This window comes from Panthera leo, chromosome B3 (assembly GCF_018350215.1).
Source record: "Panthera leo isolate Ple1 chromosome B3, P.leo_Ple1_pat1.1, whole genome shotgun sequence".
In the NCBI taxonomy this organism is placed as follows: Eukaryota; Metazoa; Chordata; class Mammalia; order Carnivora; family Felidae; genus Panthera; species Panthera leo.
In genome coordinates this window covers 109548937-109565342 of record NC_056684.1, presented here as the reverse complement: position 1 = coordinate 109565342, position 16406 = coordinate 109548937, and the positions used below count along the sequence as shown (strand labels likewise).

The 16406-nt window shown below is 36.7% G+C and overlaps 1 protein-coding gene across 1 annotated transcript in view; it reads left to right on the top strand.

The window, feature by feature from the left end:
- Window positions 1–16406, top strand: part of SGPP1 (sphingosine-1-phosphate phosphatase 1) — a 35927-nt gene that overhangs the window by 10020 nt on the left and 9501 nt on the right. Inside the window, exon 2 of the mRNA XM_042943450.1 lies at window positions 11286–11375. Within this exon, the coding sequence (XP_042799384.1) occupies window positions 11286–11375 (90 nt within the window). The remainder of the gene's footprint in view (window positions 1–11285; window positions 11376–16406) is intronic.

The window sequence follows — 16406 nt, the reverse complement described above, 5'->3', positions numbered from 1 at the left end:
GATAGATATACCACATTTTATTTATCCTTTCATTTGCTGGTAGACATTTGGTTTTACTTTATTTTGAATAATGTTGCTATGGATATTTTTGTATAAATTTTTGCATGGACATATGCTTTTGTTTCTCTTGGGTTACTTTTTGCTTTTTGAAGCCCTTTGTATTGTGTTCAAATTAGCCTTTGTCTGTGTGTGATTTAGAAATACGTGTTCCTACATTGTTACTTCTGCTTTTTTGTTTTTCAAGCAGAATTATTTTCTTTTTATACGTCAGTCTTTTGTTTCATGGTTTCTAGGTTTTGTGTAATATTTAGAATAGTCTTCTACCATGATTTGTTGTAGTACTTTTATGGTTTTTGTTTTTGTTTTTTGTATGCTTAAAAGATGGCTTTGAACCATCTCTTGCTTTGAGTAAGGAATCTAATATTTCCCAATGGCACCATTTATTGAATAGTCCATTTTCCCCTGACTTTAACTGTCACTTTTTTTTAAAGTTTATTTATTTATTTTGACAGAGAGAGTGCAAGTGCACACACAAATGAGCACAAGTGGAGGCAGAAAGAGAGGGAGAGAATCCCAAGCAGCTCTGTGCTATCAGCACAGAGCCCGATTGGGGGCTTGATCTCAAGATACATGAGATCATGACCTGAGCCAAAATCAAGAGTCTGATGCTTAACTTACTGAGCCACCCAGGTGCCCCTGTATTAATCATAGATTAAATACAGGTATATATTGGGGTCTGTATCCATATTTTTTACTTCGAATTGATACATCTGCTATTTGTGTGCAAGTTCCATACTATTATATTTACTATAGCTTTATAATATTTTTTCACTTATTCTTGCTGTTTTTATTTGTTTATACAGTCTTCTGTATGTACTTTAGATTTTGTTTTTCTAGTTCCAAAAGAAAAATCCTTTTGCTGTTTTACTAAAAAGATAAAATCATACTTTCATGTTTAAATTTTTGATCTACCTTTAGTGGTTTTGGTATATGTTGTGAGAAATGGGTCTGATGTATTTTTTTCATATTGATAATTAAGCTTAATACTATTTTTGAATAGTTCATCCTTTCTCCCCTTATCTGTAATCCCACTTTGTTACATACCAAGTTTCTATAAGTGTATGGCTGTGATTCTGGGTTTTGTATTCTGTTTCACTGGTCTCTTTTATTTGTCTGTCTCTTTATCAATATCATCGTCATGCTTTAATTGCTTTAGACTAAGTCTTAATATCTGTTTATGAAAGTTCTCTACCATATTGTTCAAGATTGTCTTGGCTATTTTTGAGTATTTGCTTTCAATATACATCTTAGAATGAGCTCTTTAATTTCCATAAAAATCTCTGGAGTTTTATTGAAATTGCAATGATTTATAAATTAATGTGGAGAGAATTGATAGCCTTACAATATTGAATTTGTCTATGAATATGGTAAATCTTTTTTTTTTTTTTTTTAATGTTTATTTTTGAGAGAGCGAGACAGAGCACAAGCAGGGTAGGGTAGGGGCAGACAGAGAGGGAGACACAAAATCCGAAGCAGGCTCTAGGCCCTAAGCTGTCAGCACGGAGCCTGACATGGGGCTTGAACCCATGAACTGTGAGATCGTGACCTGAGCCAAAGTCGAATGCTTAAATGACTCAGCCACCCAGGCTCCCTGAATATGGTAAATCTTTATTTAGGTTTTCTTAAATATAGTTCAATGGAGTTTTATAATTTCCTCCATATAAATCAAGTATATCTTCTGTTAGACTTGTTTGTAGTTTATGTTTTTTGTTATTGTCGTAAGTGATACCTTGTTAAAATTCAAATATAACTTTTTGTGACTAGAATATAGAAACATACTTGATTTTTATGTATTGATCATATATACAACTTTTTTCAACTCTCCATTAATTTAATAATTAGATGTATATTCTCATCTGTTCTTTATAGAGAAAAATATGTCAGCTGAGAATAATGACAAGTTTATTTATTTTGTTGCAATTATACATTTTTGTTGACTAAAAAGCTTAAACAATGGTAATGGCATTAAATTCCATAAATATAATCATTTCATTTCTAATAAGTACTAGCCAGTCACATAAGTCCTACAGATAAGAGGGCAAATAAAACAAAAATATGGTCTGTTTGCTTGAGGGGATTAGATTGGTGTTTTAGGAAGATTCTTGTATCTATAGTATGGAAAGTGACTAGAGAGCAGTAAGACTGGAGGCAGGGGAAGCAGACCAGGTAAGATGTTACTCCACCAGTTCAAGGGAGAGAAGATGGAGACCTACAGGAGACTATAAACAACGGCCTGCTGCCTGATTTTATATGACCTGTGAAGTATGAATGGTTTTTTACATTTTATTTTATTTTTTTTATTTTTATTTATTTATTTTTTACCGTTTATTTATTTTTGAGACAGAGAGAGACAGAGCATGAATGGGGGAGGGTCAGAGAGAGGGAGACACAGAATCCGAAACAGACTCCAGGCTCTGAGCTGTCAGCACAGGGGCCTGATGCGGGGCTCGAACTCACGGACCGCGAGATCGTGACCTGAGCCGAAGTCGGCGCTCAACCGACTGAGCCACCCAGGCGCCCCCCCTTTTTTTTTTTTTTACATTTTAAATAGTTGACAAAGGCCACAAGATTATTTATTTTGTGACATGTGCAAATTATATGAAATTAATAGTTTTAGTGGCTATACATAAAGCTTTATTGGATCACAGCCGTGTCCATTCATTTATGTATATCTTGTCTGTGGTGCCTTTGTGCAATGGCAGCAGAATTGAGTAATTGTGACATTGACTATATAATCCACAAAGCCCAACATAGTTACTATCTGGCTCTTTACAAAAGAACTTGGCTGGCTCCTGACCTAAATAGTGTCAGTGGGAGTAGAAAGAAATGGATACATTTGAGAGATACTAAGATGTAGAATTGATGAGACATGGTGATTAATTGCAAATGACAGTAAAGAAGAAAAACAGGAGTAAAGGATTATTCCTAGATTTACTATTTGGAAAGCTGTGAAATAGTAGTGTGATTTATAGAAATTGCAGAAAGGAGCAGGAGTATGGAGGAAAATTCCATTTTAGATATGTTGAATTTGAGGTGTCTGTAAGACTGAACTATCTGGCAGGCAATTCTGCACATGAAAGAGACCTGGAGAGGTTTGGTATCATCAGCATACATGTGCAGAATGAAGTGATGAGAGTGGATGGTCCTGCCCTTGGAGGGTACACACAGAAGAACAGAGAGTCTAGGGAAAAACCTTTTTTTTTTTTTTAGTAAAAAATTTTTTTTTGATGTTTATTTATTTTTGAGAGAGAGACACAGCATGAGCAGGGAAGGGGCAGAGAGAGAGGGAGACACAGAATGTGAAGCAGGCTCCAGGCTCTGAGCTGTCAGTACAGAGCCCAACATGGGGCTTGAACTCGTGAATTGTGAGCTTGTGACCTGAGCCAAAGTCAGATGCTTAACTGACTGAGCCACCCAGGTGCCCCCAAGGGAAAAAAAACCTTTAAAGACCTCAATATTTAAGGAATGGGGATAGGGTAAAAAGAACCTGAAACAGAATCTGACAAGCAGCAGTTTGAGAGGTTTGTCTAAGGTTGTGTGTGTGTGTGTGTGTGTGTGTGTGTGTGTGTGTGTGTGTTTGCGTGTAGGGCTCTAGTAACTCATTTGTACTAGAAAAAAAAAATTTATTTGAGGACTAGAATGGGTATCTTCTCATAGAAGTCAAAGTCAAGAAAGTGCTGCCAGGCTTCTGGAGGAATTAGAGCCAGGCCTCTAGAACGCTATTAGAACTAAAGGCAATGCCGTTCATCCCTTTTCTTGGGGTTGCATGGTCTCCCATTTCTGCTTCTTTCTTCTCTCTCTGCTTTGGCACACGTTTCAGCCTTATCCCTACTTCTACATCATTTCCAAATTCAAGCACACAACAGAGACTGACTTGCTTTCAAACTACTATCAGGAAAGAGAATCTAATTAGCCCAACCCAGCCAATGGATTTACTGCTGTAGGGCTAGGTGTCCATCCCTGACCAAGAGCTGTAGTTGGAAGAGCAGGATCACACAGTAGGAGCATGTCTCCAGGGCCACCCTGCTGGGTCTAAGCGGGGAATATTTACAGAAGAAAAGAGTGAAAATTGGACAATATCATAAAAAGAATATACTATAAAGGGAAGCTGCAGGTGAGAGTGTTTCTAGAAAAGGAAAGCAGTTAATATTTTTAAATGCTGCTAAAAGAACAAGCAAGATAAGCACTGAGCTTTATAGAAGACTTGGAAAATAAAAATAGGAAAAATCTAATGTTAACATTTTGGTATTTCCTTACAGTTTGAAAATAATTGGGGCCATATTATATATAGTGTTTATTCTTTTTTTATATAATGTGTGATGGTTAATTTTATGTGTCTTTTAGCTAGGCCATGATACCCCGATTTTTGGTTAAACACTATCGTAGATGTTTCTGTGAAGATATTTTTTATATGACATTAACATTTCAATCTGTAGACTTTGAGATTACCTTCCATAATATGGGTGGGGCTTTTATCCAATCAATTAAAAGCCTTAAGAGAAAAAAGACTGCCCCCCTCCCCCCCCCCCCCCCCCAAGGAGGAGGGGATTCTGTGCTGCTACTGTCTTTGGACTTGAGCTACATTAACTCTTTCCTAGATGTCCAGTCTGCTGGGCTACCTGCAGATTTTGGACTCTCCAGCCTCCATGATCATTGAAATAAATCCAATAATAAAGCCAATTCCTTGGAATAAATCTATCTCCATATATGTGTACATATAGACCTTACTGGTTTCATTATTCTGGAGAGCTCTAATAGGTCATACTTTTTCCTTTCAGCAAACATTCCTAGAAAACATTCTTAATGAATGAAGCACTTACATATTCTTGCAAAATAGTTTTTATATTATAGGATTGTCCTTACTATAGATATATTACCTCCATTTATAGATGAGGAAGCTGTGATGCAAAGAGCTTATGAAACTAGTGTGTTGTCCTACACCTGAAGAGGTAGGCACCTTTGGAGTAGTCAGCCTAGCTCACAACCCTCTAAAGGTCCCTCACCTTTAGGGCAACTGTATTTTCTCAAATCAGAAATTTGAGTTTGGGCAGGTTTCTTCACTAAAGAAGTAAATCGAAAAACCTCCATCTACCATGTGGCCTAAAGAACAGAAAAGCTGCTACACAGAAAAGGATGTATGTAATAAGAAGAGATGGTCCTGTGACCATTTATAGTTGCAATTTCTTCTTGAAGCTTAGCTTCCTTTTGCCTTAAGGTTCAGTGACTCTGTATCCTTATAATACAGCTTCTTTTTTCTCAACATGGGTTGATTCTGTTATTTCCATTTTTCAGCGTCCCAGTAAATGCATATAGTAAATGTCTAGAACCAGATCTGTGTAGCTCCAAAAACCCGTATTTTAAACTACTACATTATAGTCAATATTAATTCGTTGCTGTATGCTATATATAATTTTATGATAAACATGTTTATATGTGAATCCTTGCCCACATTTCTATGTCTTTGGTATAGAATTCTAGGAGAGAGATCACTGGGTCAAAGTATATGAACATTTAGACTTTTATGTATTAGCAAAATGCTTTCCAAAAGGGGGCATCAATTTTTATTCCACTAATAGGGTATGAGAACAAGGCAGATGTATCATTAATGTGGTATCCTAGTCATCTCTTGTTTACATATACACTATCCATTTCTTGAATTCAAAATATAATTTTTTTCTGGTGCCTGCCTTTGTCCCATATTTAAATTACTCTGGGGGCGCCTGGGTGGCTTGGTCGGTTAAGCGTCCGACTTTGGCTCAGGTCATGATCTCACAGTCCGTGAGTTCAAGCCCCGCGTCAGGCTCTGTGCTGACAGCTCAGAGCCTGAAGCCTGTTTCAGATTCTGTGTCTCCCTCTCCCTCTGCTCCTCCCCTGTTCATGCTCTGTCTCTCTCTGTCTCAAAAATAAATAAACATTAAAAAAAATTAAAAAAAAAAAATAAATAAAATAAATTACTCTGAAAATTTTAAATTCTGTTGAAGACAGTTCTTGTAATTGCTTTAATGGCAAGTCATTTTATTGACTTTTTTTTTCTAACTTCAATGAATGTAAATGACAAATGCCACAATATAAAAAATAATTCTGATTATGTGTGATAGTTAATGAAAGTGTATCAGTAAGAATAGAGCTGTTTGGTATAATAACTGAAGGAAATGTTTAGATAAGTGTTCTTGTAATAGACTGTGCAATGAAAAGATTAGATAGTGGTATGAAATTAAAAGCGTCTAGGAGGTCATGTGATCTGTTTCAGTTTGGTAAATTTTTATTAATTTGAAAATAACATGAAGGACTTGTGTTTCAGCTTTTTTTTTTAAAGTATTTTTTTAATGTTTGTTTGCTTATTTATTTATTTATTTTGAGAGAGAGGGAAAGACGGGGAGAGGCAGAGAGAAGGGGAGACACATAATCCAAAGCAGGTTCCAGGCTCTGAGCTGTCAGCACAGCTGGGGCTCAAACTCATGAACCTGACCTGGGGCTCAAACTCATGAACTGTGAGATCATGACCTAGCCGAAGTCAGATGCTTAACCAACTGAGCCACCCAGGCGCCCCTTCTTTCAGCTTTTTTGGTAAGACCTAAAGATTTAAGAAAAAACCTTTTTATAAGAGGAAATAACATAAATTTAGCAGATAAAGCTCAACAGTCTCTAGAAAAAAAAAGAGAGAGAGAGAGAAAGAAAAATAGAAGCTAGGAACCACTACCAAACTTAAAATTACTATTTGTATAGTGATAAAAGTGTAAAGTAACAAGCACAGTAAATTGGAAGACATCAGAATAGACCACTGGAATATAATACTAAATGTTATTTGGCATCTCTGCATCTGTTTCTTTATCTGTAAAGAGAGGAGAGGGTGGTGGAATTAATGTCTTCAATATCCCTTTTGCCTCTAAGTAAGTAAAGTTTGTACCTAGCCTCCATTCTAAGAAAAACCTACAGGGGCGCCTGGGTGGCGCAGTCGGTTAAGCGTCCGACTTCAGCCAGGTCACGATCTCGCGGTCCGTGAGTTCGAGCCCCGCGTCAGGCTCTGGGCTGATGGCTCGGAGCCTGGAGCCTGTTTCCGATTCTGTGTCTCCCTCTCTCTCTGCCCCTCCCCCGTTCATGCTCTGTCTCTCTCTGTCCCAAAAATAAATAAAAAACGTTGAAAAAAAAAAAAAAAAAAAAAAAGGAAAACCTACATAAAAAATATCTCAGTGATAATCTGCTTTATCCTAGGGATACAAGGAATTAAACAACACACTTCATACATGAAGGACAGCTTAGTAAATAGTGGTTAAGAGCTTAGACTTCGGAATTAGACTCTCAATGTTTGAATCTCAGCTCCATACCTTAATACCTATTTAATCTTAGACCTCTTTTTTCCTCAGTTTCCTTTAAATTAGAATACCTACCTCATAGGGTTGTTCTGATGATTAAATGAGCTAATATTTATAAAGCTCTTAGGATAGTGCCTGGTACATAGTAAGTTTTATGTTCAGTAAAATTATTTAATCTACTAACCCTTCAGTAAAGAACAAATTGACATGTATTTGTTCTAACGTCACTTTTGGCTTTTAAAAAATCCAGACAGTTTATTTGTCAGAAATAAAGGATTGGGTTGGGTAGGAATTAGGGGTAGAGAGTGACAGTCAAGGGAAGGACAGAACAACAAATATGTGTCTATCAGAAGTGAGAGAAAGGTTGGTTAGGTTGTTATCACAAAGAGAAAGAGGAAGATGACTTTTTTAAAAATAGAAACGAGGGCTCTTACGGACTTTTACAGAATTGCTAAATTTGCCAATGTGGGGAAGACAACTTGAGTTTCCCATGACAATGCCTTTTGCATTTTGAAAATTACTGTATTTAATTGCTTCCATTCCACTTACTGTCCCAAGTGCTAAAGCAGCTCAGGAAGAGCTATTGCCGCCCCAGACTAGATTTGCTCCCAACCCTGGAGATTTGAATAGGGATTTCTTAAAAAACAAATCTCCACAGAATCCATATTAGACAACTGGAGAAATTCTCTGGGGCCTTGTAGCAAGTAGGGCTAGATTATCCAAGAGACAATTAGGTAAAAAAATTCTTTGACAGATTGGAATTGGAATAAAGTAATGAATTGGAAACTGCCTGGAAGACTGAATTTACTAAGTTTCTGTTGTTTCTACTCTGGTTTCCAAAGAGGGAATCAGGAATTTTTTGTCTTGTTTCTAATCTTGGGAAACCTTTTACTTTTTCACCATTGAGTATGTTAGCTGTAGGTAGTTCATAAATGGCCTTTATCATGTTGAAGAAATTCCCTTCTTTCCTAGTTTTTTACGGATGATCATGTATATTTTTTTCTTAGTTCTATTAATACAGTATATTACATTGATTTTTTCTTTGTTGAACCACCCTTGCATTTCTGTGATAGATCCCACTTGGTCATGGTGTGTAATATTTTCCCCTTCCACCCCCCAGTGTATAATATATTTTTGAAAATTTTTATTTATTGAGGTGCCTGGGTGGCTCTGTTGGTTAGGCATTGGCCTGTCTGTTGGTTAAGCATCGGACTCTTGGTTTTGGCTCAGGTCATGATCTCACAGTTTCATGAGTTCGAGCCTGGCTGGCAGCATGGAGCCTGCTTGCTTGCTTGCCTATTTATTTAAAGTTTATTTATTTGTTTGGGGGTGGGGGGAGGTTTTTATATTTCTATACAATTTAGTTACTTTGTTTTAGAAAGTGTATATTAATGTTATTTATTTTAAAAAAATTTTTTTAATGTTTATTTTTGAGAGAGAGGGAGACAGAGTGAGAGCAGGGTAGAGTAGGGTAGGGGCAGAGAGAGAGGGAGACAGAATCTGAAGGAGGCTCCAGGCTCTGAGCTGTCAGCACAGAGCCCAATGAGGGGCTCAAACTCACAAAGTGAGATCATGACCTGAGCTGAAATCAAGGGGAAGAGCTTGAGAAAGATTGATATTAAATATCTGGTAAAATTCACCAGTGAAACCATCCGGACTTCAGGGACTGAGGCTGATGGCAGTTTGCCTGTCTTGTGATCCATCTCAGCATGTGGCATAAATAGGGAAGAGAGAGATCACAGAATGATTGAAAGTGGCATAAGTCACTTTCATCACAGCTCATTGGCCAAACTAATCACATGGTCCCAATCTAACTTCAAGAGGACCTGAAAATGTAGAGGAGCATAAGGAATATTTGATGAACATTAATGTTTCAACACCTGTTCTCCTTTTATTTCTCCAACGTAATGAACACATTTTATTATGTTATTAATGTATTTCCTATAATATATAATTTACATATATTTAAATATCATATAATTTGCATATTTTGTGTTTACTATTTAGTGCCTTCCCCTCAGCAAAAGCATAAGCTTATTCTCCTAGAAAATCACACTGCTTACAATTTCTTGCCTATAAGCCTTTGCTCACAGTGTTCCTACTGTGATGCTTTTTATCTTTTTTGCCCTGTACTCCTTTTTTCTAAAGGTGAAATCCTACTTATTTCTCAGGACAACTTGGACCTTAACTTTATCTGAATGACTTTGCTAACATCTTTAAGTTAAGTGCTCATCCCTTAGACTCCATCTGAATTTTTAGTATACTGTCATAGCACTTACCTCATTATATAGTTACATGTCTGTCTGCCCCATCAACCAAGTTCCTCATGCATGTGGAAGAATGGCTGGAGTAGGTAGAGCCTAGAAAAGAAACTAGGAGGATCTGAATAAGGGCAGTTTAAGTAGAGTGGAGAAGAGATGATAGAATCAAGAAATATTTAGAAAGTAAAATCAGCAAGACTTGATTATATGAAAGGTAAGGAAAGAATCAAGGATAATTCATGTTTCTCATTTAAGTTTATTATGTATATTATGAAGTTTCCAAGTGAAATAGAGAATATGAGAGGGGGAACAAGTTTGGGTGGTAGGATGATGACATTGGTTTGAAGTATAGTGAGTTTAACTCCATAGAGACCTCAAGGTGAAGACACATGCAGGAGATGGCTGTATGGTTCTTAACCCAAGGAAACAGATAGGTCTTCAGCTTGCAAAGTAGTAGTTAAAAAATAAGAAAAGCAGAGACTACCAATAAGTACTGAGGGCAAAATCCATATGTATGTATGTATGTATGTATGTATGTATGTATGTATGTATGTATGTATTTATGCTAGTGTTCAAGGAACAGGAACAGAAAGATACTCTCTTGTGCGGGAAACACCGAAAAAACCAAAGATGGTGAAAGAGGAACCAGGAGAATGTAATACTGTAGATATCAAGGGTGTTTAGACTTTCAGGGAAGTGGTGGCTATGTCAAATGCAGTAGAGAAGTCAAATCAAAACAAGTACGTACCAAATCTTTACCAGTCTTCTTGCAGTCTTAATTAATTCCCTTCTTTCAACCCCACTTGTTATTGAACCATTTCCTATTGGATTGAACCGCGTTAGCTTCAATTTTATGGAGAAATTTCCAATTATAGGGTGTTACTGCTTCAGATGTGCCCCCCTCCTTCTTCCTTCACAAACTTGCCACCATGGCCATCCATTGTTTGCTCCTTCCCTCTAATATAAGGAGATTCAAAGCCAACTCTTAACATTAGTGCCCTTGATACCAAGAGTTGTCTGTATTTTATTGTTTTCCCTTTTTAAGACTTTCTGATCCCAGTATCCCCCCAAGATTTTTCTCAGAAAGGTTACCATTTGAAATTTTAGTGGAGGGGCAGAAGTGGAAAACAAATGACAAGTTGTTGAATATTGAATAGAAGATGGTGAAATATCAACAGAAACTACAAGTAGCAGTCACTGATGGAACTGAGAGGGAGACACTGCTCAGTTTTTCTTCGCAGGGAAACGAAGGACACTTACAGGGATCAGAGTCAAGCACTATTCCAGAGGTATTTCATTTTGGAGCCACATGAAAAATATGTCTTCTCCCTATTTTTCTTCCTCTGCAGCATGCTGGTGATTAAGTCTTTACCGTAGAAATGAAAATGAGCCAGTTTTCACAATGAAGAGTTGTAGAAACACCAGATTTCATTCATTTGTTCAATTATGCAAAAGTTAAAATCATGCAAAACTTTTTCTTAAATGTCAGCTATGTGCCATGCTTAGTGTTAGGTGCTAGGAATACAATGGGGAGTAAAAACACATAGTTCTTGTTTTTGTGGAGTTCTGTGGTATAGTGATATGTTTTTTATTTCCTTGTTTATATTTAACCTAATTTATATAACCCATTTTACTTTTTTTTCCCCTTTAGTATCCTCTTCTATGTGGACTGATTCTTATTCCCTGCTGGTGTTCTCTAGTTTGCCTAAGTAGAATTTACATGGGAATGCACTCCATTCTGGTAAGGAAAATTTGTGTTCATAGTGCTTTATTTTTCTCTGAAAATGACAGGCTATTTTATAGTTTTTAATCATTTTCAAACTTACAAGAAACCTGAGAAAATATTACTGTAAATCTTCTTTGTTTTGCAAAAAAATATATATATTAACATATTGTTTTGTGAGCATTTGATGTAGTAATTGTATTTTTTAGAAACCGTTCCCAACAATCACAAATAACCAAGTATTATGTTCAGGATAAGGAATAAGGTTTCTCCCGTCTTCCAGTCTCCATTTGATTTTCCTTCTTACGGTCTTTTGTGCCTCTCCACCAGAGTCAAAGCAGCAATGTGAATATAGACATCAATGCGAGCTCTACTCAGTAGTGAACACCCACTGACTAGAAACAACATGAACTTAACCCATCCTGGTGCCACTTGTATTTACATATTAAACTCTAGTTTTCTTCTTTTCCCCAACGGTACTTTAGGGCTTCCAACAGTTACTTTATTTTAAGAATGCTATTCAGTTTAAAAAGCACCAGCACAGGGACCCTCTACTCTTTAGCCACAACTACTCACCTCCCTTTCTCCCCTTCCCATTGACATTCTAGCTTGCACCATCTCATCACCAGAGGACTGTAACAGCTTCTGAATTAGTAGCCCTACTTCGTCTGACCACATTCCATACGGTGTCTAGCCTCCTGTTGTAGTTTACTTCCAAAGCACAAACATGACGCCATACTGAATGACTTGTTTCCTCGAATGTAATTGGTGTCTCTTACCTCAATACCTTTAGGAAAGTTGTAACTTCTGCTTGGAATACCCTTTTCCCTTTGTCTAGCTAACTATCCATTCTTCAGGATTCACAAAAAGTGTTCTTATCTCCTAAAAGCCTTGTTACATTCCCCATCTTGCCTTTCTCTAGACTGGCTAGATGACCTTTCTCCCAGAGCATCTTGAGCATAATTCTGGCACAACTGCAACTTCTTTTTTCCTTATCTTTCCCCCACTAGAAAATAAGCAACATAAGAAAAGTAACTCTTATGTTCCCTCACTATCCCTTGCATCTAGTGTAGTGTCTCTTACTGCACTCTATGAACGTATTATGTATTTAGTAGATAAAGGATCAGAAAAAAGTGGAGAAATATGAACTAATTCATGTGATCAAAAAATTTATAACTGGCTATATCAAATTTTTCTTGTCCTTTGCAACAATTTAACAGTTTTAGAATTTTCTACTCATGAAAGTATCTAATTGGCTTGTTTCATAGCTGTAGAAATACTGGGTTTCTATTTCTTTTTTTTTTTTTTAATTTTTTTTTAATGTTTTTTATTTATTTTTGAGACAGAGAGAGACAGAGCATGAATGGGGGAGGGGCAGAGACAGAGGGAGACACAGAATCGGAAGCAGGCTCCAGGCTCTGAGCCATCAGCCCAGAGCCCGACGCGGGGCTCAAACTCACGGACCGCGAGATCGTGACCTGAGCCAAAGTCAGACGCTTAACCGACTGAGCCACCCAGGCGCCCCTCTATTTCTTAACTTGGATTGCTTGCCTCCAGTAGCTGCCCCTTCACTAGTAAATTTCCACAAGTCCCAAATACTATTTTAATAAGCAAATTATTTGTGTTCAACTTTTTATAATTAATTGTATTAATACAAATTGTGAATTTACATATAATTTCCTTTCTGATTAATCTCTACTAATTTTATAAGCCTCAGTATCATTTAAAAAACATTTTTTTTTTTTTTTTAGCATTTATTTATTTTTTGAGAGACAGAGAAAGAAAGAGCGTGAGCAGGGGAGGGGAAGAGAGAGAGGGAGACACAGAATTCGAAGGAGGCTCCAGGCTCTGAGCTGTCAGCACAGAGCCCGACGCGGGGCTTGAACTCACAAACTGTGAGATCATGACCTGAGATGAAGTTGGACGCTTAACTGACTGAGCCACCCAGGCGCCCCCAGTATCCGATTTTTATATCAGATCTAGCATTTGTCACAAGAAAATGTTATCCATTTCTGTGCCTTGTTAATGATTCTCTTCCAACTACAAAAGTTAGTAATATTGCTCCTAAAAATTTACCAAATGGTTATGTATCTTTGAGTGATAAAAAATGGATCCCTGATATTTCTGGAAGATAAAGCTATTAGATATTACCCTTAGGTTCATTATCATAATAAAAAGGGGAATAGGAATCTGATTATATTTAATATACTTTCTAAAAGATGGGCTTTTGGGGCTCCTGGGTGGCTCAGTTGGTTAAGTGTCTGACACTTGGGTTTCAGCTCAGGTCATGATCTCAGTTCAAGCCTCACATCGGGCTCCATGCTGACAGGACAGAGCCTGCTTGGAATTCTCTCTCTCCCTCTCTCTCTGCCCCTCCTCTGCTTGCTCTACCTATCTCTCTCAAAATGAATAAATAAACTTAAAAAATTAAAAAAAAATTAAAAATAATAAAAGATGTGTTCTTTAAAAACATGTTTAGTGGATTGATCAAACATTCAAGCTGAGTTCAGTTCAGTTTTTATATACTGGACTTGTGTTTTTGAATCAGCTGACCTAAAAACAATATTGATGTATTATTTTTCAAATCATGAGTCTGATAATCCTAGTCCTTTATTCAAAAACCTTCTTGTCCCATAGAATGTTTCATCAATTTTATTCAGACTAGCTACTGAATTTTATTGTGTGTAGTATTACAAATTTTTGTTTTCCTTTTATTTTTTATTTTATTTCTTTTTAAAAGTAAAATCATGAGTAATTTGCAGACGTTACAAACTATGATCCTGTGTTATAACCACAATTATTCCTAATAAGAAATACATTGCTTATTAGTTGATAGTTGATGGATGAAACTATACCTATAATGAATCCCTCCCTTTCTTACATTATGGATCTAATATATTCCCACAATTTTCACTTTTTCCTATATTTTAATATTTCAGTAATTACCTTCATTTTGAATTATTTTCTATTTATTTATTTTGAGAGAGAGAGAGAGAGGGAGGGAGGGAGGGAGAGGGGTGGGGGGGCAGAAAGAGAGGGAGAGAATCACAAGCAGGCTCCATGCTGTCAGCACAGAGCTCTTCGTGGGGCTTGATCTCATGAAACTTGAGATTATGACCTGAGCTGAAATCAGGAGTCTGATGCTTGACGTGCCCTTTTAACTATTTTCTTGATCATAGTTTGTATCTTTACTATTTATTGTGAAAATAGTATGGAGCTATAGGCAGTGTATGCCCTGCAAGTTGCTAATAGGTGCTTAGATACCTATTATTATTAAGTGGATGTCTTCATTAACACAAGAAGAGGCTTCTTGTGTTATTTATCATTTATTCTAAATGATTTATAATGAACACTTCATTCAGTATTTTCCATAAATTCTGTATGTTTTTGTTACAACACAAAGAGCAACAGCTTAGTTTATTTTCAACATCTGCCTACTTTCCTAAATTGATTTTCTTACTTCCAAGAAAAGTATAGAGGAGTTACTACATCTATTTATTTGTTATAAACCTAGCTCTCAAAATTTAAACTCATGGGGTGCCTGGGTAGCTCAGTCGGTTAAGTGTCCCACTCTTGGTTTCAGCTCAGGTCGTGATCTCATGGTTCTTGGAATTGAGCCCCCCATCAGGCTCTGTGCTGACAGTATGGAGCCTGCTTGGGATTCTCTCCTCCCTTTCCCTGACCTTCCCTGGCTCACGTGTGTGGATGCAGTCTCTCTCTCTAAATAAATAAACTTAAAAAATATTAAATTCATAAAACCACAGGCCATTTTTTAAGTTACTGGACTGGGTACTTGTCAAACTACTGTTTTGTTTCTGTATTAGTAAAATTATGAATATATTGTAAATCCATGTACCCAAAATTTTCCAAACAATTTTATGTGTCTATATGTGTAAAGTCTTTTTAGAAAGATATTATGAGATTATAAAGTAGTAAGTACACCCCAAACCCATTTTTATAAGAAGAAATAAAATCAAACCAACCATATACACACACACAAAAAACCCCAAAATCCAAAAACATGTTAGAGAGAAAGATCTAGAGCAATAAACATTGAGAGTTTTAATAGTAACTGTACCTGGGTAATAACTGCTTATTGGGGCACCTGGGTGACTCAGTCAGTTAAGCGTCCAACTTTGGCTTAGGTCATGATCTCATGATTTGTCTTTCAAGCTCTGCATTAGGCTCTGTGCTGACAGCTCAGAGCCTGAAGCCTGCTTCAGATTCTGCGTCTTCCTTTCTCTCTACCTCTCCCCTGCTCACACTCTGTCTCTGTCGCTCAAAAATGAATAAAATGTAAAAAAAAAAAACACCACCACCTACTTGTTATTATTTGTATTTTCTAGTTTTCCTATAATGATCGCGCATTAAATCTGAATTTTAATTAAAGGTAAATATTCCAAAATCTGTCCTTAACAGTGCACTTATAGTAGTGTACTAGCATATTGAAATAAGAAGCAGGACACCTAAAATATGTTATAATTGAGGTGCCTGGTGGCTCAGTCGGTTGAGCGTCCAACTCTTGATTTTGGCTCAGGTCACGATCCCAGGGTCATGGGATCGAGCCCCCATGTCGATTCTCTCGATCTCATGAAGATTCTCTCTCTCTGCCTCTGCCCCTCTCCCCCATTTGTGCGTGTACTCTCTCTCTCAACATAAAATAAAATAAAATATTATAATTGAAAACACCCCAGCAACTCACTAGGATATCATAGGAGCCTGGAATTCTAATCTCAGCAAATCAGCATCCTCTCTAGGTCTATTTCCTGATCGGAAGAAATGAAAAGGATAAAAGTTTAGACTTAATATGTAATAAATCTGTGTTGAATTTATGGTACTTGATACCTTCTTCCTTCCATAAATTTGATAACCTTGAATATTCCATTCAAATGTGTAATTATCTATTAACTTTGAGGGAATATTAAGTTATCTGTGATTAGTATCTAAAATTATGTGCTAAGGTTTTTTTTTTTTAATTTGCTAATTTAAGTTGTTTTTGCTACCTTTAACATTAACTTTCCTTTATTACATACTTTGTGCTGTAATGCT